Source organism: Colossoma macropomum, unplaced genomic scaffold, assembly GCF_904425465.1.
Source record: "Colossoma macropomum unplaced genomic scaffold, Colossoma_macropomum, whole genome shotgun sequence".
NCBI lineage: Eukaryota > Metazoa > Chordata > Actinopteri > Characiformes > Serrasalmidae > Colossoma > Colossoma macropomum.
The window spans coordinates 7,149,716-7,174,756 of NW_023494788.1; the positions used below are offsets into that span (position 1 = coordinate 7,149,716).

Sequence of the window (25,041 nt, forward strand, 5' to 3'; positions counted from 1 at the left end):
TGCCTACTCACACTTCCACTTTCTCTCTCTCTTTCTCTCTCTTTCTCTCTCTCGCTCTCACATGCTCCTCCCCTCTTTCTTTCTCACACTTCCCCTTTTTCTTGCTCTCTATCTCTCTCTCTTAATCACTACATTCCATCTTCCCCTTCTCTCTCTCTCTCTCTCTCTCTCTCTCTCTCTCTCTCTCTCTCTCTCTCTCTCTCTCCTCTCTCTGGCTGTGTCATAACAAGTAAAATGTTTTTTTTTGTTGTTGTTTTCCCTGGAACTGATCTTTAATGAATCATTAACTGTGAAAAAAAATATAATGTCTCAAAATAAAAGATAACATATCCAATAGTTTGTAGACACCTGCTTAGGACTTCTTCTCAAATCAAGGTGTATTAATAGGGAGTTTGTCCTCCTTTGTTGCAGTAACATCCTTTGTTCTTCTGTGAAGGCTTTAGACTAGATGCTGGAACATTGCTGTGAGGATTTGATTGCATTCAGCTGCAAGAGCATTAGTTCGGTCAGGTACTGATGTTGGATGGTCACTTCTGGATCACTCCAACTCATCCCAAAGGTATTGGATGGAGCTCCACCACTCCAGAGAACACAGCTACAATGCTCCACAACCCAATGCTGGTGGGGTTTTATACCCCTCCAGCTGATCTTTGGCATCAGGCATTGTAACCGGCTTGTGTGTGGCTGCTCCAGAATGTCCCATTGTATTGGCAGAGCTTTGCTTTGGAGACAATACAAGCTATTTCTATATGATAACATAAGAAGTTGAACACACCTCTGTCAGCATTTTAGTGCAATTTAAAGTAGCTGAATTCACTCATTAGATTAAATATCTGAACACCTTTGGTCATTCAGTGCCAGATTTACTAATATATTAGCATTGCCATTGATGCATTTTGTGCACTGCAGGTGCACAGAGGCCATTTTGCACATGCACACGAGGGCTCCACTGAGCTTCAAATGTTAGCAAACCTACCTTCATGAATATGCATTTCAGGGATTCACACTATTGGCACAAATACTGGATAAAAACCTATGTGCATCGATGAATCAGAGTGATTTATGAACTTGAACTGGACCAAAAATTTGAAACTGGGTGAAATTCCTTTGCAAATGCAGAGAAGACAGATATGAACTACATACATTATATGGCAGTTTCATAGAATTCCACCTCTGCCACAAGTCAGTTTGTGAAATTTCTGCCCTGCTAAATCTGCCCCAGTCAACTTTAAGTGCTATTATAGTGAAATGGAAGCATCTAGGAGCGACAATAGCTCAGCCATGAAACAGCATACCATGCAAACTCAGACCGAGTTTTCCAAGTGCTGAAGTGCATAGCACGTAAACATCGCCTATCCCCTGTTGCATCACTCACTACAGAGTTTCAAACTGCCTGTGCAAACATCACCACAAGAACCGTGCATCAGGAACTTCATAAAATGGGTTTCCATGGTCAAGCAGCTGCACACATGTCCAAAATCAAGAGCACTGCCAGGCATCAGCTAAAGTGATGTAAAACATGCTGCCACTGCACTGTCTCCAGGGTGATGAATCATGCTTCACTATCTGGCAGTCTGAAAGACACATCTTGGCCTCACGGATTCCAGGAGAACACTACCTACCAGAAAACACAGTGCCAATAGTAAAGCTTGGTGGAGGAGGAATAATGGTCTGAAGCTTTTTTTTTAGGGTGTGGAGGAACTCCAGTGGCCTGCTTAGAGCCCTGATCTTAACCCCACTAAACAGCTTTAGAATGAGTAGGAATGTCGATCGCCAGCCAGGCCTTCTCACTCAACATCAGTGCCTGACCTCACAAATGCTCTTTAGACAGAATGGGCACAAATTCTCACAGACACACTCAAATTTTGTGGAAAGACTTCCAAGAAGAGTGGAAGATATTTTAGCTACAAATTGGGGGCAAACTCATATTAATGTCCATGGTTTTGGAATGGGATTTCCAAAAGGCTCATATAGGTGTGATGAACAGGTAACAACATACTTTTGGTCATATAATGATGGTCACGATGTTTGGTCATGATTTTCCGAACTGCTCATCTTTTAGCAGCCTCCTCCATCAGAACGCTAAGAGCTTTTACAGAGAATTTCCTCTTTGAATCAAGTAGTGAGTTTCTGCCGCTACATTTTAGCACAGGTATTGAGTAAATCTGGCTCATAGTGTACGTGTACATGAGTTTGTTAGTGTTTAACAATCTACTGTAATATTGTGCTAAATTTGAGTTGAATGCAAGTACATTTCACAAAACAAGGACATAAACATTAAATATCCACATTGCCCAGCATGCACGATAAACGCAGTGTGTTTGTTGATAACAATATTGAGTAACTCATTTGCTAATATTTTCAAAACTGAATTTTCAGTGTACAGCGTGTGCTGATATATTTTCATCTGGACGTACTATATGTAAAATGTGTGGTCATGTGTTTGTGTGTATTTTCAAACTCAGTCTTTGACGTGTCAGTGGACGCCTCTGCTTGTAGGTGCTGTTTAGGCCGTTGGTGGTTTTTGCAGCTCTTCTCTTCTCCTCTACGCCTCACTCCTTCACCTACTGCACTGCTATCTCTGCAGACCACTTTGACCACTTCTGATTAGGTTTCTCAGAAAAACAACCCCCCGCTGACTCGTCAAAGTTTCCACAGGATGCTCAGCTATAGCTGTGTGTCACAGGACACATGGCAGCTATTTTCAGATACCATATGCAAATATTAAACATCTACATACAGTATAAAAGTGTCTTAATACTGTCTACATCATTGCAAATGAAGAGAAATCATATCTCCAGCAGATTTTCAGCATTAATATTTCATTAGGGCAAAAGTAGAAATTACATGATCTATTTTTCAGTTTAAATATTAGAAGTCATTAGTCATATAAATCTTTCCTTTAACATAGCATGAAAAGTGATGTTGCAACGAAGTACTGACGTTATACTAATATGATCCCTTTTTATTTGTAAAAATAAGATTTTTGTATTATTCTTGCTTTTTTTTACGTGGAAAGTGTAATATTATACATTATATTATAAACATGTGTAAATTGGTAATGTATATATATGTATGTAGGTGGATATATACACTGAAAGTATATGAAATAAAAAATAAAACTGTCTGTATATTTGTTTCCCTTCACTGTAACATCGAAAATGGCTTCATATATTGCAAGAACAATACAATGTATCAAAAATACGGCCTGCTAAAGTTTCTGAACGTCGTCCACATCTGGCCCCTACTGTGCATAGTACAGTCTGAACTGGCATTTGTGGATGCAGTGACAAACAGTGTTCATTGACAACAGCTCGTCAAAGTAAACCTGAGCCCATGTGGTGATGTCCTTGACAGAAACATATTCGTTTTTAAGGCAGTCAAGGTGTCAAAGGTCATGGGCATTCATTTGTGGTTTATGGTCTTGTTTTTTACATACATATTTCTGTAGAATTCCTGAATCTTTTGATGATATTATGCAGGCTGTATGGCATAAAATGCTTGCACATGCTTTTTGAGGAACATTGTTCTTAGTCAGTTATTTGCTGATGCATTTTTTGGTAAGCTTTGATCCACCTTTGCTCTTAAAGGACCAGGCCTTTTTCCTTGATGCTCCTTTTACTCCCAAGCATGAATGCATGAAGTGTTTAAGATGTGTCTTGAACATATCACAATGCTCATTGCTTATCTGCAAACCTTTTTGGAGTGTTTTGCAGGCATTTCACAATGAGCTTATTTATATATTCACAAAAAAACACACAAACACACACACATTCCCTCAGCCAGGTATTTGCATTACCTTACAAGAGCCTATCCCAGCTGTCACTGAGCAGAACACTACAAAAACAATTAAGTAAAATGAAGTTAAATTTAAAAATTTATATAATAAGTTGAGTAAAATATCATGTCTTTGTACAGCTTTCATGTAAATACAAGTGGATTTAAAAAGTGGATTGTTTTTTTTTTTTTTCTTTTTTGTAATTGGGTTTGTTTGTTTTATGCAGCTCAAACATGCAAACAGTAAAGGCCCCAAATTTACAAAAAAAACAAGGATTTTGTCCTTTATTCCATATCACATAGAACACAGTGTGTGTGTGTGTGTGTGTGTGTGCGCGTGTGTGTGTTCTAATGTGTCTGGATAAATGTGTTGATTAATTTGTCTGTGCATGTTTTTGCCCCTACGTGATTCCAATAACATATCTTTATTCTACTGTGTTTAAATGTATCAGATCACTGTGGTTGGTGAAACTATTGACTTACTAACTGCATATTAACTTCTTTCTTTTGCTCTGTTCTCTTTCCACCTTAAGCGTCTCTGGTGTGTTATCAGGTGTGAAATCTAAAAGCTCACAGTTAGCAGAGGACGGCACGGTGTGAGATCTCACAGTTTGCCCTTATTAAAAAACCACATTGATACTTCCACACTGCTCACATATTGTGTGAATTTTCCAGGCTGTCTGACAGGCTGACTTCTGTATCGAGTGAGAGAGAAGCTGCTGCAATAAAATGATGATATTAAAATGGAATAAAAATATACAGTGTGCTGATCTGGTGTGGTGCTAGTGAAATGTATCAAATCTTGGAGCTACTCTGAGGTGAAGTAAAACGTTCTTCTTTCCAGTCTGCAAGATATCTATGGAATTTTTAAAAACAAGAAAAACTTTTTTTTTTTTTTCTACTATTGTCTTTTTTTACAAACAATAGTTTTAAATAATTGTGATGGCCCAAGACTCCTTCATAACAGTAAATACCAGTGGTGTAAAAAGAAAAACATACACTATATGGACAAAAGTATTGGGACATCTACACATTACACCTGTATGAGTTTTTGTGTCATCCCATTCTAAACCCATAACCATAAAATTGAGTTGGTCCCCCTTTGCAGCTATAACAGCTTCCATTCTGTAAGAGCATTTGTGAGGTCAGACGCTGATGTTGGACGAGAGGGCCTGGCTTGCAATCTCTATTCAAGTTCATCCTAAAGGTGCTTGGTGATGTAAGGCTTGCATGCAGCTATTGGGCCATGGAAACCCTGCGTGAAGCTCCTGGTGCACAGTTTTTGAGCTGATGTTGATGCCAGACGAGGTTTGGAACTCTGGCATTATTGAGTCAGCAGAGCGTTGGCAACTTTTATGCACTATGCGCCTCAGCACTCAGTGACCCGCTCTGTAACTTTACATGGTCTGACACTTTGTGGCTGAGTTGCTATGGTTCCTAAATGCCTCCAGTTGTCAATAATGACACTCACAGTTGATCGTGGAATATCTAGGAGAAAGAAGTTTCAGGACTTTTGCAACAGTGGAATCCTCTTACAGTACCATGCTGGAATTCAGGGAGCTCTTTAGAATGATCCACTTATAATTTAATATTTAAGAGGTGTGTGCCAATACTTTTGTTCGCATATATATAAATTATTGTCCGTATGTCCGTGCTGATATTTCGCCATAAAATCACAGGTTTTTCACAAACACTTTATCACTCCGCTAAGACGCCGTTGCTAAGCAACAAGATTGACAGCTGTAGGAGATGCTCAAGCCATTTGAACGTTTTTACTTCTTACTTCGTGCACAAACAGAAAATGGATACTTTCAAGACAACATTTGACCGACAACTGATTTGGTCAGACTCTGAAGATGAGAATACACTAAATTCCCAACTTGTCATTACCACTGAGCAAGCTTTTCAGTCACCAGCTGTGAGATGAAGAACACCTAAACAACCTGAAATTAGCCAGAAATTAACCGAATACAATTTGCCAAACGTGTAGTCTCATCTTAAGAGTCTGACCAAATCGGACCGAGCCATAAAACTGCCGCAATAAAAAGCCTGCTCAGTGGTAATGACAGTTTTGGAATTTAGTGTAAGGAGCTGGAGAACGAACTGCCAGCTGTGCAACGAGTGAGCAGAGCTCGTTACTCTGAAGTAGCAATGAGCTGCTTGTTAAGGAACTATAATTTGTCGGAAGGAACTGTTAACATAAAAACATATTAAATGCCGCGTTCACGGCCCAATTTATTTATTTCTTACTTTATTTATTTAACTGTTGTATAAAAGCAATAGAACACTCAAGGTCATGTGTTATCGAGTATAACATCATGGCTGTGATGATCTACAGCGACCAAATTACAGCCGTGATGTTATTACATGATAACACACTCCCTCTGTGTTCTATTGCTAAAAATATATATATATATATTTTGTTTTTTTTATTCATTTATACAGCTCTATAGTTCTATACATACTTTGAGATATTTGAAAAAATTGATACATGTAAAACTTTATATGCTACTGTACACTCATTACTTTATTTTATATATCTAGCTTGCACTTATTCTTATTGGCCACTTTATGATGTCTACCTATTTTGATCCACTATATATGTGTTCAGTTACAGGCTGGATCCCAATTGTTTTTCATTTTTTGGTGGACCTGTGGTAGCATATATATGGTTGTGGGCCTGTATGTTTCTCTTGGTAGGCATTAATAGAGAGTTTATTCATACCTGCTCACCCATCATTTCTTCTGAAATCAAAGATGTTTTTAGGGAGTTTGCCCCTCTTTGCTGCAGTAACAGCCTCTACTCTTCTGGAAAGGCTTTAAACTACATGGTTGAACAGTGACATGCCTTAGTCAGCAGTGGGTGCACCTTAAAGTAACTCAACTCACTCATTAAAAGGGGTGTCTTGAAACCTTTGGGCAAGAGGAGGAACATGTGGACAGTAGCTCCACCTCCCACCTTCAGGATTTAACAGTTGATGCCTTAAGAATCAAAGAGTGGGGAGCACCCCCTTTTGGTAGTGGACAGAACTGCTATTATTATTTTCCTCTCACAGCTATGGAGCAGCACTTTTTCGAGGTAAATTATTTTGGTTTTAATGGGTGGCCTGAGGGGGTGGGATTAATTAGAGATAGGTTGTCCTTTGGCATTTAAGTGCATAGCATGCATCTTGAGTATATTTGATATATATATATATATATATATATATATATATATATATATATATATATATATATATATATATATATATTTTCTTTTTTTTACTTTCCACATTAAGTTCTCTGGTAATGCATGTTGTTAAGTTTCTCATGCTTCACCTGCTGATTCTGATGCTCTACTTTCTATCCAAAGTAATGTCACTCCACCTGTACTGCTCATTCAGTACATATGCACATTCAAACATTTCTTGTAGCCATCTATAAATGCACTCAGCCAAATGCGCAGTACATCTTCAGTGTCAAAACTTATTTTTTCTATGTCTCTCATTACAAATAGAGAGTCCAAAGGCAGGATATTAATGTTTTCTGCTCTGAAAAATGAAACCAGTGATTTTCAGCACTGTGGACAGCAACATTAATCTGTTTCAGGACCATGGACAGAGACCATACAAACAAAGCCAAATGTTTTGGGAATGCCCAACGTAGATCTGAACTTCATGTTTCTAATAGCCAACAAAATGTAACATACTGTATGATATGTTTTAGAAGAGGAGGGTGTGCGTGTCGTTTTGGTCTTTTTTGAATATAATTTTGACATTTCAGGATTCAAACCAATATTATATATAATTTTCTTAGACATTGAAATTAAGTAAATATAACCCTGCTAATTTTAAAGCTTTCATGATATGTATAGCTCACTGTATTTTGAAAAAAAAAGTGTTATTCATAAGAAAATTATTCATCCTCAATTTAAAACAAGCAGTTATGAAGAACACCACACATGGCCATTAAATAAATTTGATTTTTTTGATCTTTAATTTTAAGTTGTCATTAAAATATCACCTGCTGTAGCAATACAAATCATCCAACAGATAACATGATTAATTGGTCATCAGCTATTTGTCTGAAGCTGAATCACTAACAAGTGTATATACAGCCATCTGTAAAAGTCTAAATACCCCCAGTAAAAATAAATGTATGCTTTTTTAAATTTTATTCATTCTGACGTGAATTAGTACACATTTTGTAATCTGTTATATGAAAATTACTCATAATGTTTTTTGATAAAACAGTCATATGTAAATGTTTGGGCACTTCCAGTCAAATGACATGTTTTGTTCATTCTCTATGTTAAAATAAGTTAATATATAAGTTAAGAAATGGTTCCTGTACTTTAAAGGTGTTTTCCACAGATTTTTATTGTTTATTTTTTTACATCTGTTTCCTGTCACATTTTCTTGTTGATACATCTCAATGACTTTGATGCCCAAGTTTAATATATTGTAAAAACAAAAACAAAACATATTAGATGCCACAATGTATGATTTATTTTAACCTAACAAGAAATAAACAGTGACAGATAAAAGACTGGAGCTCATTTGAGGTGTGAAAAGGTCCAAATCTTCACTCATGATCATCTTAGGAAACTAGCGATGTGAGTGCTGAGCAGCAGCTTTGGAGCTTCTCACTTGAGAGTACACAATGTCTTCAGGCTGTTCTCTCTTCACTCTCCCAAATTTGGCTTTCATCTCTTTGATGTGGATGGCAGCGTAATGCAGGTTCTCAGTGTTCTGTTCCTGTTAGAAATAAACATCATCTACTGAAAAATAGATATAGAAAAGGCCAGTTATTGTATTTGCAAAAAAATAAAAAAATAAAACTGTTACTAATAAATAACAGTATTTGCTGGGCTACTTCAAGTCAATGTCAAACAGCTCCAGTTTTGTTGGCCTTTCCTATTCACTGATTCATTCAGTCATCTTAACATAACAAACAAGAAAACCTGCAAAAAACCCCAAAACTTATTTGTATCTATATTGTATTTTCAATTTATCTTTTGGCTTTAAATTACACTGAACATTAAAATATTTCTAGCTTTCATGTTTTATGGCTGCCCAAAAAATCAATGAAATGATCTTTATTTTAGAAGATGGATCACAAATTGATTGACTGAAAAGTTGTTTAGTCTCTAATTAGAGAAGAATAAAACTCTGCTTTGGCAGTAATGAAACTCATTTTAAAGTATTAGAGATTAATTACATACTATTACATGCCAATTATGAACTAATCAGATGTAAATTTGGATGAAAATTAATGCTCAATAATTTGCATAAGAAAGGACAGTCATATGCAAAAGTTTGGGTGCCCTTGGTCAAATTAAAAGTTTTGTTGCTTTTTGAATGAAAATAAATGTTCCATAAAGCAGAATCACTGTTTATTTGCTTAATACATTGAAAATAAACAACTGAGTAAAATATTAACAAAATAAATAAATAACTAAAATGTAACCTGTGCAAAAGTTGTGACACAGTTTTATTTTTGGACCTATTTAGAAACTGTGCCCTGAAATGAGCAGAAAATGCCAGATTTAAGTTTACTCCTTTTAGAGGATGTGGTAACTAATGCTGACTCAGAAAATTAACAAGAACTTTAACAGGAACTTGACGGGGTGTCCAAACTTTTGTATATCAAATATCAGAGTGTTTATCATATTCTCATTTCACTTAACTTGACACTGTGATAACTGTGTGGGATTATCTGTACATTTTATTATCTACACCAACTATCTGAAAAAGAGCTTTACAGAGTAATTTGCTAGTTCAGCTGTAAACAGAGCACTGAGAACAGAAATGAGCAGATTTGTTGCTGGTTGAAACTCAAATGTAGTTTAAAGAATAAGTGCATAAAGAGTACCTGTCTGGTGGTCCTCTCACTCACAGCCCCCTCCTGAACTTTCTCTGTAGAGGAGATAAAACTTCACAATTACTTTCAGATACAGTTTAATGAGGGTTAACTTATAAGTAAGTATTAATATTATTTCCTGTTTTCCATCTAATAATATGTTCACCTGCATCTCATAATAAACATTTACCGCCAGTGTGGTGTTCAGATTTTCTCAGTTTATGAATTGAATGTCCTGCAGCAGCTCTGAACCAGAGCACTCGGAGTTCTGCTGCTCTGATCTCAGAGAGGACCGTGCACTGCAAAGTGACCGACTCTCCTGGAGAAACGGACCCCTGTACTGGAGTTTTAAGCACTGATATGTTTAACTGAGGTTTATCTGGCCAATATAATAAAGACACTGTAAGATTTTAGAGCATATTGGCTTGTTAATTTTAAATAGGCTGTAATCTATTAAAGAGTAAGACTGTTTTCAAAATGCAGCAATATTGTAGCACTATATACATTATGCTTTGTTAATAAGTTGATGTTTAGGTACGTGGTACATTAACATTATATGCATAAGCACAGTATGAGCACAATAATTAAATGCAACACAATGTCAAACGGACTTCATATCTTATAAAATAATTAGTGTAAAAAAGGTCATACTAACATATAATTAGAGTTTTCAGTTGTTGTGAAGTTATTCTAAAGATGTCTATGTTAATTACCTAAAAAACACTAAGCTAATAATTACCTGTCACGGCTAAGAATGTGCCATTAGAAAATGTAATGGAGTTCTCATCTCCTTTTCCACAGAAGTACATTCCTTCATCAGCTTTATTAGTTTTTTCAATAGTCAGAGAAAAACTCTGGTTGATTTTGAATCTGTTTGATGAAGTTGTGGGCTTTTTTCCCTTTAACTACACTGCCACCTCCTGAGGTTCCTGTCCTGCTCTTTGTTTGTACCAAAACCAATGCTTTGATCAGACTTTACCATGAATTTGCAGCGTAGAGTAACATTTTCTCCAGACTCAGCTGAGATGAATGATGCTTCAGAAAAATTAAAGATTCAGCTTGAGCAGAATCTATAAGATAGAATCAGACCAGAGCTTAATTGATAAAGAAAACAGGAGTAAGTAGCACAAACAATAAGACCAAAAATTTAAATTAATTTAAGGTCATTTTTTAAAGAGCTCATAAACGTACATATCACATAGAGATGTAAAATTATCATCTAAATTGAAGCCATGACCACAAAAGAAGCTGTTCGTATTTGAAACAAACTGCAAAGGAAGCAAGAGCACCACACTGTATCAGAAGGCTGGGCTCAGGAGATTAAGCTCATTGGCTGCCAGACATTTTTTGGCTGTCAGACATTTTTTTTTTTTTCTGTCTGCTTCCTGTTCAACCAATGTTTGACCACAAGAAGTCCCCTGGCCTCTTTAAAAGGTATTTCAGGACTATTGTAAGCAGTTTTGGTCACATGAGGCTACGGTCACCATGTCCAATATCAAGAACTGACTAGCAGGGTATAAAGCCTAGCACTGGCTGTGGAGCAGTGCAACCATGTTCTCTTGGGTGGTGGCGCTCCTGCCAATGCTTTGGGATGAGTTGGAATGATCCAAAACTGATCATCCAACTTCAGTACCTGACCTCACTAATGTTCCTGTTGATTCAAACAAATTCAATCAAATTCTCACAGCAATGTTCCAACATCTAGTGTAAAGCCTTCACAGAACAGTAGAGGCTGTTACTGCAGCAAAGGAGGACAAACTCCCTATTAATACCCTTCATTTCAGTATGAGCTGTAATGAACACTGTATGAGCAGGTATCTAGAAACATTTAGACAGATACAAAATATTATTTAATGGGCTAATTATTTATAAAAAGCCAAAACATTCTAAATTTTATCAGTGGAGAGCCGTGACTATTAGAGCTAGGCCTTTAATTCAGACCATGTCAAAACTGGCACTGTTATCCGATTTGATAAGTTTCTCCACAGTGAACCAACAAACGTTTTTGTTATTGTTGGTATTTTGGAAAAACAAGACAAATTGCAAAAATAACTTCACAAAATGTAATAAATATCTCAAATCCAGTATAATATTGTCCACAATAGTAAACAAAGAATACTCTCAGCCATCAATAACATTTTTTGAGCAGTCACAGAATTATATCCAGGATACTGAGATACGTAATTTAGAATGACCAAGTCAAAGTCCTGTATGACAGACAATGTTCCTGTAAAACACGGTTAAATGTAATGATGAGACAGAAGGTGTGGCTTATATTCACTATAGTCTCTCAAGTCTGAGAGGAAAGAACTATGAATCCACAATAGATACCCAGAGCACAGCCAATGATCACACTGCCTCCTACTGGTAACTTTAGGCTTTTGTACATTGTAATGGCAAACTTGAGGACTTAATATTGAAGTCTGCTTACAAGAACTTCAGAAAATTAAAGCTAAAAAAAGGAAACAAAACAAATCACCATTTTATGTTTAGCGCTTCTAATAACTGTGTAATTAGTACAGATTAGACTCAGATTAGTATTTTTTCTTTATTTTTATCTGTAGTGATATGTTGTGACATAGTAACTTAACCAAAATTCTGGATTTAAGCCATTCTGTAATGGGATGGTATTTTCACAGCAAAAGCAGATTTCTCTTTGTGTAATACTGTGAAATCAGTATTGATCTAATTGATTTGATCACTTTGCCTATGTTACAACTGAAATATTCTAAAACATTACAGCAACTGTGTTAAAGTTACACCTTAAAAGGTGTACGGTGTAAAGTTACACCTTAAAAGGTGTACGGTGTAGCTGTTCTGTAGGTACAGTGAAATTACAAACTGGTAATCTAGACATTGCTTTTATAATAGTGTAATACAACAGTCATTTGATGAATTACATAAATGTTTATTTTAAAGATATGTGCTGTTTCCATCATATTTCAGAATGGTTTAAAGCCAAAACTTTGTTTGGGTTCATGACAGTGTATTAACATAACTAGCTAAAATGAGATAAATAAGTATTTATTGTGCAGATGTAAATATTCTTTAACTCTAAATGACCAACTGAACCAGCTGAAATCTGCATTGAAGAGAAAACAGCAACATACATGGACTTATTTAAATCTGGAATATCAATGTGTACACCCCCCACCCCCAGCATTCAAATAATCAATCAATTAATCAATTAATTAATCAATCAATTAATTAAAATGAATGCAACACCACTAATATGTATGAATGTTAACATGTGATTAATGTGTATCACACTGTGTTATATACTTTTTGAAGATGCTTATCATTTTTGTTCTACATTTTACATGAAAACACTGAAAATTCTTTAGTTATTATTATGTGCTTTTGCAGTATTGATAGCTCAGTGTATTCTGAAAGTATTACTAATAGTAAAATAGTTGGTTCTGAACATGAAACAAGCAGGATCTTTCATGAAGAATGAAGAGTTATAAAGAGTAATGAAGTGTTATGATGAGTTATGGAGAACATCACACACAAGAAATGCATGATGTCTTTAATTTGAAATTGTCATTGAAACAGCACTTGTTGTAACAATACAAACCAACCTATCAAAAAAAAAAAAAAATAGGTTTCAGTCATACGCAAAAGTTTAAACACTCCAGATAAAATGACAGGCTTTGTTGATTTTCTTGTGAATACATATGAACACAACACAGAACAGGAAAAAAATAGATAATATAGGGAGTTCCATTACTTTTGCACAGGCCACACTCTAAAGCTGAGTTTTCACATCGTCCTTCAGAGAACTGAGACTTCATTTCAATCAGCAGAAAACTCACCTAACAAAAAATAAACAGTTACAGATAAAAGACTGGAGCTCATTTGAGGTGTGAAAAGGTCCAAATCTTCACTCATGATCATCTTAGTACACTAGCGATGTGAGTGCTGAGCAGCTGCTTTGGAGCTTCTCACTTGAGAGTACACAATGTCTTCAGGCTGTTCTCTCTTCGCCCTCCCACCCTTGGCTTTCTTCTCTTTGATGTGGATGGCAGCGTAATGCAGGTTCTCAGTGTTCTGTTCCTGTAGGAAATAAACATCATCATTTACTGAAAAATGCATATAAACTTGGACAGTATTTGCTGGGCTAGTTAATGTTACTGAATGAATGCCAAAGAGCCAAATGCCAAGTCACTTTGCTATAGAAGGTAAAATGTTTTACTCTTTGATGTATGTACTGTTTAAAAAGTTATTATAGGTTCTCCAGCATGAAACAGAGCAAAAAATGTTTGTAATGCATAATAAACAGTTTGTTAAGACCTTCATATGAAAATGACATCTACCCTCTTATTAGTGTAATATCAGTTACATTTTATTCCTCTTAATTTTATCAGTTTCAGGCATAATGTTCCATTTCATGATGTATGTTCATGCATGTTCATGCATACTTAATGCATGAATTAGATATTTAAATAAAGTTAAAGTTAAAAATGAAGTTAGACTAAATACACATCTGACGACTAATTTCAAACAGTATTTCCAACTTGTATGTTATGAGTCACAAATTGACTAATTATTTAAAATTTATTTTGCACTTTTTAGCCTTCAATTTGTGATAACTACAAATATACTTATGGATCAATTACTTAAGTGTTAGACACTCATTAAAATATTATAGCCCAGAAAGTATCTGACATAATGTAGAGCCTATAGAAAAAAATAAATAAAAAAAATAATAATGTATATATATATATAATGTTGCCAAGTATATATTTATAAGATGTGAATTTAGGTGTTTTTATGCTTAACACTTTGCATAACAAGGTATATTTGTTTGTAGAAGTTTGGCTGCCCTGGACAGATGACCCATGTAAAAAAAATAATGCACATTATTAGATAAGAATTTCCAAAAGTATAGCTAAAAATACAGTATGGGTGTTATACTTAACTAATATTTAATTTATATAATATTTACTGTTACAGTTAGTGTTACAGTGTTATAATAACAGTAATCTACAGATGAGGTAGTTCACATTCTCTACAGAGAACAACCTTCTGTGCATTTTAAGGCATAATTTCTGTTTATTTGCTAAATTTATCACATAAAAAATCACATTTTATGGCAAAAGATAATATATATATATATATATATATATATTGCACTGAGAACAGATACAGGCAGATTTGTCACTTGAAGAAATTTCAATCATATTAGATTCTCAGTAGAAAAGTGTATAAACAGTACCTGTCTGGTGGTCCTCTCACTCACAGCCCCCTCCTGAACTTTCTCTGTAGAGGAGATAAAACATCACTATTACTTTCAGATACAGTTTAATGAGGGTAAACTTATTATTAATTATTATCACTATTTTCTTTCTATTAAAACGTTCAGCTGCATCTCATAATGAACAGTTACCACCAGCGCGGCATTTAGATTTTCTGAGTTCATGTATTAAAATGGTTTGAGCGCAGATTACAGCCACACACACTGCTGAGAAAACTGCCAGAGTCAGCATTACAGGATCTACAGGAGCTTCTGTAAGAGAGAAATTACCAACATACTGTATACATGAATACAAAGTTCAAGCCACGAAAATACATTTTCCATCTGTTTAGCATGAATTTTGTTAATATTCTGTTATTTCCCAATCATTTTCCACCCCAAGCTGCTGCACTGCTCAAAGTACAGATAGAATTGTTCACAGTGCAGATGATAAGAACCAGAGATCTGAAGTGTTTAATGCCTCTAACAGGTCAATAACCCCCACATACCACAAAATTCGGTTCAACTTTTTTTTTTTATTATTATTATTATTGCCAACATTAGACAAGTGAAATTTAGTAAAATTCAGATAACATGTAGTTCGACTGGTGGTCTAGGTTAGTAAATGAAATCATCACCACCGTAAAGAAATCTGAGTAAGTAAGTTTCTCTACAATGAACTATTTCACATTAAATCGCTCAGTGGAACTTTTCTTAATTTTCATCTCAGATTAACAGGTGCGACATCGTTTTGGGTTCAAAACTATAAAGTAATCACTATAGTGCATCAAAGGTTTATGATCTATGGTCTTACAGTTACAAAACCCCTTTCTGTCATATTTTTTTCATTGTCTGTTTTGATGCTGATACATATCATCGACTTTGAAGCCCAAATCATTGTTAGAATGTCATTCCTTCTTTATTGTTCTATAGCACTCTTAGTTTCTTTTGTGGTATGTTATTGCTCTTACAAACTTTGAATTGAGGCCAAATGTAAATAAATAAAAAATATACAAACACTAACACACATATACTGCACAGGTGCCTAGAAGTACGCAGAAAGACATACAACACAAAGCACAGAGATAGACTTACTCAGTTGTACTAATGCTCCATTGCTAAAAAGGATCTTCCCACAAGCAGCCACAGCACAGTAGTAAGCTCCAGTATGGTGGTGGTCGAGGATGTTCTTGGAGAAGTTGTACACAGAGCTGTGTGTAGAAGAGCTGATCTCACACTGACGGCTGCTGCTGTTCTGATGAGTGTAAATGATTTCAGGAAAGGATTGTCCTGCAGTGGCTCTGAACCAGAGCACTCGGAGATCTTCTGCTCCAATCTTAGAGAGCACCGTGCACAACAGATTCACTGACCCTGCTGGAGAAACTGACCACCATACTGGAGTTTGGAGCACCGAAATGTTTAACTGTGGATGACCTGGTCAGTGTAATTGAGACATTGTAAGATATAGGAATATATGGACTTATAAAGCACACATTAGGAGTGAATTATTAAAGATTACATTTCTTTTCAAAATGCAGAAATATTGTAGCACTATAAATGGGGTATTGTGTTAAAAATGAACATTTATACACATAATACTTTTTAATTATAACCACAATATACACACAACAAATCCAATGCTGTGTCAGTGTAATTGACTTCACTTCTTATAAAAGATTGAATGTAATAAAGTAAACCATAAAAACACATTTGGTTAAAGTTTTCTATTGTTGTAAAGTTGTAAACGATGCCTCAGAAAGATCCACAGCTTGAGCAGAATCTATAAGACAGAATCAGATGAGAGCTCAGCTGATAAAGACAATAGCAGATGACATTTCAATACACACAGTAAACAATAAACCCCAAACTAAAATCTTACTGAGGGTCCAGAAAAATAAAAATAACGATAACTTACGTATCATGTAGAGATGTAAAACCAGCATCCAAATCAGAGCCATTGCTTTAAAATGAAGCTGTTCTTATTTGAAACAAACTGGAAAGGAAGTAATTGTCAACACCAACTCACTGTATTAGCTGGGCTCAGGAGATTAAGCTCATTGGCTGTCAAAAGGGTATTTTTTTCTGTCTGCTCTTCTTTTCACTCATGATTGGCCACAAGAAGTTCCTTGGCCTCTTATAAAAAACCTCTTAAGCCTCTCTCCAGCAGAAAGTTACTACATGAAATGGTAACAAATACATTTATAGTTTTTCTACTGTAGTTTTGAAATAATGTTTTGGTCTAAAGTGCATTTATTAAATCACATTCATGGTGGAGTGGTACATGGGAAGTCCCCAAAAAAGCCCTAAAGTAATAACAAATGTATATGTTAAAAAGATGCAATAATAATCGATTTGAAAGAAACATGAAACTGCAGTTCAGGAAAACATTTATAAATCACTGTCAAAATATCAAGTAATGTAATAAACAAAAGTTGAACATTAGCTGTAATTTGTCTATACTCTTTTTGGAGATGGCCAAAAATAATGCATTAAAATCAAAATAAAAGGAAAACAAACACATTAGTCAACTTTTTAATATCATTCCATGTGAGATGATGTCCTGACCAACATTTTCAAACTAACCTTAACTAACTTCTCAACAACTTAACCACTCAGAAACTTTGAACATAGGTGGAATTTGTCTTATAGTTGGGAGATTTAAAAACATGACCAAAATTATAAAAATAAATTAATATAACTGCAAACATATCTCACATATTCTTCTGATATACATTGTCCACAGCACTGGATGACTAAAAATACTTTCAGTCATTAATAAAAATGTTTGAGCAGATGTAGAATAATATTCAGGATACTGAGATAAGTATTTTCAGAGTAAGTCAGAGTCCTGTATGAAAAGTTCCTATAAAACAGGGTTAAAATGACATGATGAGGCAGAAGGCGTGGCTTATATTCACTATAGTCTCTCAAGTCTGAGAGGAAAGAACTATGAAACCACAGTAGATACCCAGAACACAGCCAATGATCACACTGCCTCCTACTGGTAACAACAAGCTTTTGTACATTCTAATGGCAAACTAGAGGACTTAATATTAAAGTCTGCTTATAAGAACTTAAAAAAAAAGTCAAATGTACAAATAGTAAATAAAATAAAGGCCCACTTTATATGTAGGCTCTCTAATAACTGTGTAATTACACATTAACAACTACTAGAGATGTATTCTCTGTCACAGACATATTTGACTACTACAGTTTATGTAAACACACATGTATCAGCTTCATTTTTTAGTCATATAATTACTTATGTGTATTGTGATAGTTATAATAGTGTTTTTTCATTCTTTTATCTCTAGTAATATGCTTGGTAACCACATGATAACTACCCAAAAGTCTGGATGGTATTTTTACAGCAATAGCAGATTTATCTTCACATATGGACTGTGAATCATCAATGGCAGAAAAAAAGACCAAAAAGAATGTGTTTTAAAATAATCGGGGAAGAAAGGTCAGAAAAAATGGGCCCAATCTTTCCTCTTCTTAACATTTTATTTTAAGAAATAATATTTAAATATTATTTAAATATTATTAAAAATCCACATTTGGTGGTTAAATTGTGCTGAATCTAAAAATATTTCAAGGTTGAATGTTTCTGACTTGGAAAGGTCCATAAAATTATCTTTCTTTACTTTAGAATATGGGTAACAGATGGGCAAATTCTTTAACACTTTAACACAGAACACATAAACTCTTATTAACTCTAAACTAATGAACTCCAGAAATCAGCTGACTCTGTGTGGAGCCTATAGAGCCTATAGAGCCTATAGGAATGAAATGCTAATAATTATCTTTTAATAAGATATAAATTTAGATGATAATTCTGGCTCAACAATTTGCATAACAAGACATGGTCATCTGCAAAAGTTTGGGCACCCCTGGCCCAAATTATAAATATTATAAAAACATAAAATGTGGCTTATGCAAAAAGTCTAAGATGGTATGTTTTTTCCACATGTTAAACTTATAACTTAAAAATCAAAATTGTCTTTATTGTCCATCATCACTAAAAGCTTCAAACAGAAATAGGCAGATTTCTTAATTGAAGAAATTTGAATCATATCAGATTCTCAGTAGAAACTAAAATGCATTTTTAAAGAGTAAGTATATAAAGAGTACCTGTCTGGTGGTCCTCTCATTAACAGCCCCCTCCTGAACTTTGTCTGTAGAGATAAAACTTCACAGTCACTTGCAAATACAGTTTAATGAGGCTAAACGTATTAGTAAGTATTATCACTATTTTCTATTTTCTTTCTATTAAAATGTTCAGCTGCATCTCATAATGAACACTTACCACCAGCACCGTGTTCGGATTTTCTCAGTTTATGAATTAAAATGGTTTGAGCGCAGATTACAGCCACACACACACTGCAGAGAAAACTGCCAGAGTCAGCATTACAGGACCTAAAGGATCTTCTGTAAGACAGGAATTATAAACATATTGTATACATGAATACAGCAGTTCAAGCCACAAAAATCATTTTCCATCTAACATTTTTTAGCTTGAAATTTATGTCAATGTTCTATATTTAGTGATCGGTCTGCACCCAAAGCTGCTGTACCTTTGTCTCTTACAGTACAGACAGAATTGCACACAGTGCTGATAATAAGAATCAGAGATTTGAAGTGTTTAATGCCTCTACCAGGTCACTACCTTCCCACAACAAAAAAAGAAAAAAAAATCTGATTCAGCATTTTTTTTTCTTCACATTACGTTAGTACTTATTAGTAAATGTTCAGAAAAATATATATCTAGCTTCTCTGATGATTGTAGGTAGTAAATAAATTTTGTGCGGCTGATATCATGACCTCTGGTTCATATCAACACCACTGTAAAGAAATCTGAGAAATTTTATTTACAATGAAGCTTTACACATTAAATCACTTTGAGTAAATCTACACAATTTAAATGTAATAGACAAATGCAGTGTAGTACACAGAAACAAACTTACTCAGTTCTACTGATATTCCATTCCCAAAAAGCAGCCACAGCGCAGTAGTAAGTTCCAGTATGGTGCTGGTCGAGGATGTTCTTGGAGAAGTTGTACACAGAGCTGTGTAGAAGAGCTGATCTCACACTGACGGCTGCTGCTGTTCTGATGAGTGTAAATGATTTCAGGAAAGGATTTTCCTGCAGCAGCTCTGAACCAGAGCACTCGGAGTTCTGCTGCTCTGATCTCAGAGAGGACTGTGCACTGCAGAGTGACCAACTCTCTTGGAGAAACTGACCCCTGTACTGGAGTCTGGAGCACTGAAATGCTTACCTGTCCTATATAAAACATAATATAGACAGTGTAAGTATTTGTATTCAGCAGTAACAGTGACATCACTGGATAAAAAGTATTACAACACAATAACTGTGAGATAACAGTGTTCTATTATGAATCTAGAGTGTGATTGTGATAATTTATGGATATTTGCAACATTATAATACGGATATCACTAGCAACAGCAAAAATATATTTTAAATGGCCTCTGGTAAAACCTGTATCAGTATTTACAATGAAAAGGCAAGATAACTGCCACTCACAATTTTGTTGAGTTTAAATCTTGATTTATCTAGTTTATTTGTGAACACAGCCGGCTTGTCTCCTAACTTTGATTCCACTTCCAGTGGAGCATGCTCGAGTCTTTGTTTGTACCACATCCTAACATCTTTATTTGGGTCATCTACAAATGTGCAGGTGAGAGTGACCGCTTCAGTGGGCACAGCTGAGATGATCAATGACTCTGAATTTCTCACTGCACGAGCAGAATCTGTAAAACAAAGTTCAGTCAAGTCAAAAAGGAAAACTTGGTTGGACATATTTAACAATAATAAAAACAAAAACAATTTTTGTATGGTAACTTTATGAAACTTGCCAATTCTGTAGAGAAGTAAGATGATAATCACAGCTGGATCCATTATCACAAAAACAACGGTTGCAATTTGAAAGCAAATATTCTAAAGGCTGTTACTGACCAAAGCATCAAACTGCATTCACTTGCTGGGTTCTTGTACTGAAGCTGCTTGGTTGGTAAAAGTCACATGGTTCTTTCTGTCTGCTTGACTTGATCTGTTTGGCCACAGAAAGTGCTCTGGGCTCTGTGTGAGCTCTTATCAGTAGTTGTGGTTGTCATAGTCTCTGTTATCAGCTCTACAGAGAAGCAGTTAAATATGAGGAGCTCAGAATATCTGCCTGTGAAGGTTTGAAGACCTGATTAATTGTACAAAAAGGATGTAGAATTGTTTTGGTTTTCAGTAATACTATTAGAGAGGTTTAATTGTCTCTGATTACCTTCAGCCATAACATGAATATAATTCTATACACTGTAACAAAGTTTGATTAGAAGTACATTATTAAACAAAAATAAAAAAATAAACATTCTGACTTTTCTTTTTAACTACTTTTCTTGTTTATGTTCTACTTATACTTAGATGTATTACTTAATTATTATTTTATTTTAATTAGTTACTAACTCAAACTGTGAAATTTACAAAATAATTTTACAGTCTGATGATTTGTGATTTAATCAAAATTAAAATTACTGCATGAGTTTTCAAAATATGCACAAAATTAAACAAAAATGGAGATTTAAAGTTTTGTCCTAACAGTGATGATACACAGTTGTGTGTAGTTAGAACTTGTGGAAAATGACCTTTTTACTTTCCATCACAAACTACAGAAGACAGGCTTCAATAAGAATCTGCGTTTTCTAAATCTAACCATGTTTATATTGTTTGTCTTACAGCTGTAATACATGGATCCATGTAAACGAACATGCAAACAAATAAATAAATAAAAAAATAAGAGAAAAACTATATTCATGTAAAATACAGTGTTATACTAAATTTTGTTGCAATTAAATGTTTTATTACTTCATTAATCCATTTTATTTAATTTCTGATATTGTTTTATTTTATGTAAGAAATTCTTCACATCATTGTAAAGCTAAAACCTTTCATTAAAATTACTTAACAAGCACATTTCAAATATTTACACATTAAACACACTTTTATTTCTTCACAGCAGTACAGTATATAAACATGGCTTCATTATGTGGAACCACAGCAAGTTGTCAAAAACAACTACACACATTTACAATCAGGACTTCAGTACTTTGCATTACTATCCCATTGCAAAAGGGTTTGATTTGTTTTATTTTTTTTTTCTCGACATTACAATCAAAATCAGTTACAGTAACATATGTAATGCTTCAAATGAAAATAAACATAACACCACCAGAGTGTTGCATGCCAAAGTTATCATGTCTGTTCAAAGCAACAGTTATAACTTGAAGGTAAATATGTAGGCAAGGATGTAGAAAAAGCATCAAACTGCATTAGCTTGCTGGGTTCTTACACTGAAGCTCATTGGCTGGTAAAAGTCACATGGTTCTTTCTGTCTGCTTGATTTGATCTGTTTGGCCACAAAAAGTGCTCTGGGCTCTGGGTGAGCTCTTATCAGTAGTTTTGGTTATATCTTTAACAGCCTCTGTTATAAGCTCTCTATAGAGAAGTAGTCATGTATAAGGAGCCCCCAATATCTGCCTGTGAAGGTTTTAATTGTAGAATAAACAATGTACAATTGTGTTGGTTGTGCTGTGGAAGTGTACTTACCTTTAACTACTTTCATCCTTGTAGACAATGTATTTTTCATATATTGCAAATGAATATATGAACATTTTGATTTATTCAGTCTCCCTTTGTTTGAGTAAAGGGTGGCCTTAGATTGCAATTTATTATAAAATATTATAAAATATAATAATCAAAAATACATAACACAGAACACAGGGGTATAGAGTCACTTAGCTGGCCCAGAAAAAGTCCCTAGGCACGGGGAGCCCTTAGTCTCACACCGCAACTACGAGGCATCACACAGGAGGCTGGCCTGGGAAGCCTTGAAAGACGAAAATGTCCTTAGCCATGAAGGGGTAGCATTCCTGCAGCCAAACACCACCAGTCCAGACAGCCTCATAGGTGCAATGAAGCATCACCCAAGCAGCCGGCCAAGGCAGCCACATAGCCGCGATGTAGAGTCACTTAGGCAGCCAACCTGAGAGGCCTTCTAGTGGCAGCGAAGTGCTGCTCATGCTTTGCCGCCACTTCCTGAGGTTCCTGTCCCATTCTTTGCTTGTACCAAACCCAAACTTTAACGCTTTAAACTTTAACAAATGATGCCTTAGAAAGATCCACAGCTTGAGCAGGATCTATAAGAGCTAAATCAATGAAGGAATGGAGTTCATAAACTTACATATCATGTAGAGATGTAAAATGAGCCAGCAAATTGGAGCCATTGCATAAAAAAGAAGCTGTTCTTATTTGAAACAAACTGGAAAGGAAGCAACAGCACCACACTATATTAGTGGGCTGGGCTCAAGAGATTAAGCTCATTGGCTGCCAAATATCACAATTCTTTTTTTCTTTATTTCTTTCTTGTTTGACTCATGTTTGGCCATCAGAATTCCCCTGACCTCCTTTAAAACTATTTGAGCTTTATTATAAGTAGTTCCACAAAATGTCATATTTAGAAAGTAATAATAATAATAAAAAAAAATGCTCTCTCAAAACATTATGCATATGAATACATATGCCCGTGTAGTGAATTCAGCTACTTTAAGGTGCACCTTGATAAGGTGATAGCTTTTAAAACCTCCATGTTCACACTCTTGAATGCAATCAAATCATCATAGCAATGTTCCAATTTCTGGTGTAAAGCCTTCCCAGAACAGTAGAGGCTGTTACTGCAGAAAAGGTGGAGAAAATCCCTATTAATACCCTTCATTTTAGAAGAAACATTGCATGTGCAGGTGTCCACCAAATTTTGGACATAGAAGGTAAATTAATGAATGAACTAATTATTTACAATTAGGCTGAACATTATATATTTCATCAGTGAGGAGCCATGACTATTAGCAGTAGGCCTTCAATTCTGGCCATTAATACCTAAACCTGGTGAAAAATCAGGGGAAGGACAGCATTATGTTAGTGCTGATTTCTACTAGCACCCCTATAGAGTTCTTAGTAGTAAGTTAACGCTAAGCTAAAGGCAGTTCACCGGATATTTTTGCTATAGATCCAGCCTGAACATTTGAATCTTATATAAAACAATCCATGTTAATATTTGAAGAATGTAACAGAAATATAGACATATAATTTTCTTTGTATGTAGCCGTTCTACAGTGACTGTTTCAGTAAAGAGACCATCGTTTTCTGACTTAAGCTTAGACAGTCGACTGCTTGTATTTATAGTCAGTGATACAACTGTAACTTTCAAAAGGCCTAGAGTGACATTTTTCTCACTACATCAGATCCACTTGTTGGAAAATCATTGTTAACCAGTTATTCTGATATGTTAAGCCTTCAGTCCAGCTCCTCAAGTCCTAACCAATGGAGAAGCTCATTTCGCTGTATAGTGAGATGCTGTGGTGCAAAACAAATGTTACTGCACAATTTTCCATTGGACATTTCAAGAATTTAACCTTTTTGTTTCCAACCAAAATGTAAACAAAAGTAAGAGTGTTGCTACTATATTTACAGGTTTAAATACAGCAAGCATCTTCTTCTTTAAAGGCCTAGGAGGTCCCGTTGGGCCCCCTTGCTGTGCATGAAGGAAACACTAAATGTTGCTGTAAAACTGAGTTAAATGAAATGAGGCAGAGGGCGTGGCTTATATTAACTGTGGAGTTTTCAGTGCTCTGAATGCTCAGAATGTTCTTCAAATATCAAGTCAGTTAGCTGAACTGAACTGCACTGAGCAGCATTTCACTTGCTAAAGACAAGACTGAAAAAGCTTACAAACACTTCTGAGTATGACTGTATCTCAAAAATAGAAACTTTACAGAAAAAGCAGAAAAATCTTAACAGTTAGTGGAAGTTAAGAAAATAGGATATTAGGTCATTACTTTTCCATTCATTATAAATTTTTAACATACTGTAAGGGGCAAATGGAATCTTCAAATGATGCAAAAAAGCAAAAATGACAAAAATTGAGATACAAGGTTTTGTCTCAACAGAGAAGTCTGTATATAATATTCTGTAAATGTGTGTTAAGTGCATGTTCAGTAATGTTCAAAGAACTGTAATTTAATACATCAGAAAAGCTGAAAAAAGGTGAATTTGAAAGTGGAATTTTAGGCCTTTCTCCTGTTATACAAGTCTTCAGCTGTCTAACCATACAGGGCCTTTGTTA

General features: G+C 35.1%; 1 protein-coding gene across 1 annotated transcript in view; it reads right to left on the reverse strand.

Annotated features, from left to right (window-relative positions):
- Positions 1 to 22,873, reverse strand: part of LOC118806514 — a 63,534-nt gene extending 40,661 nt beyond the window's left edge. Inside the window, exons 1-2 of the mRNA XM_036567944.1 lie at positions 22,730 to 22,873; positions 15,950 to 16,190 (exon numbers count right to left, since the gene is read on the reverse strand). Coding sequence (XP_036423837.1) covers positions 15,950 to 16,190; positions 22,730 to 22,873 — 385 coding nt within the window. The remainder of the gene's footprint in view (positions 1 to 15,949; positions 16,191 to 22,729) is intronic.
- Between the last annotated feature and the right edge of the window lie 2,168 nt (positions 22,874 to 25,041).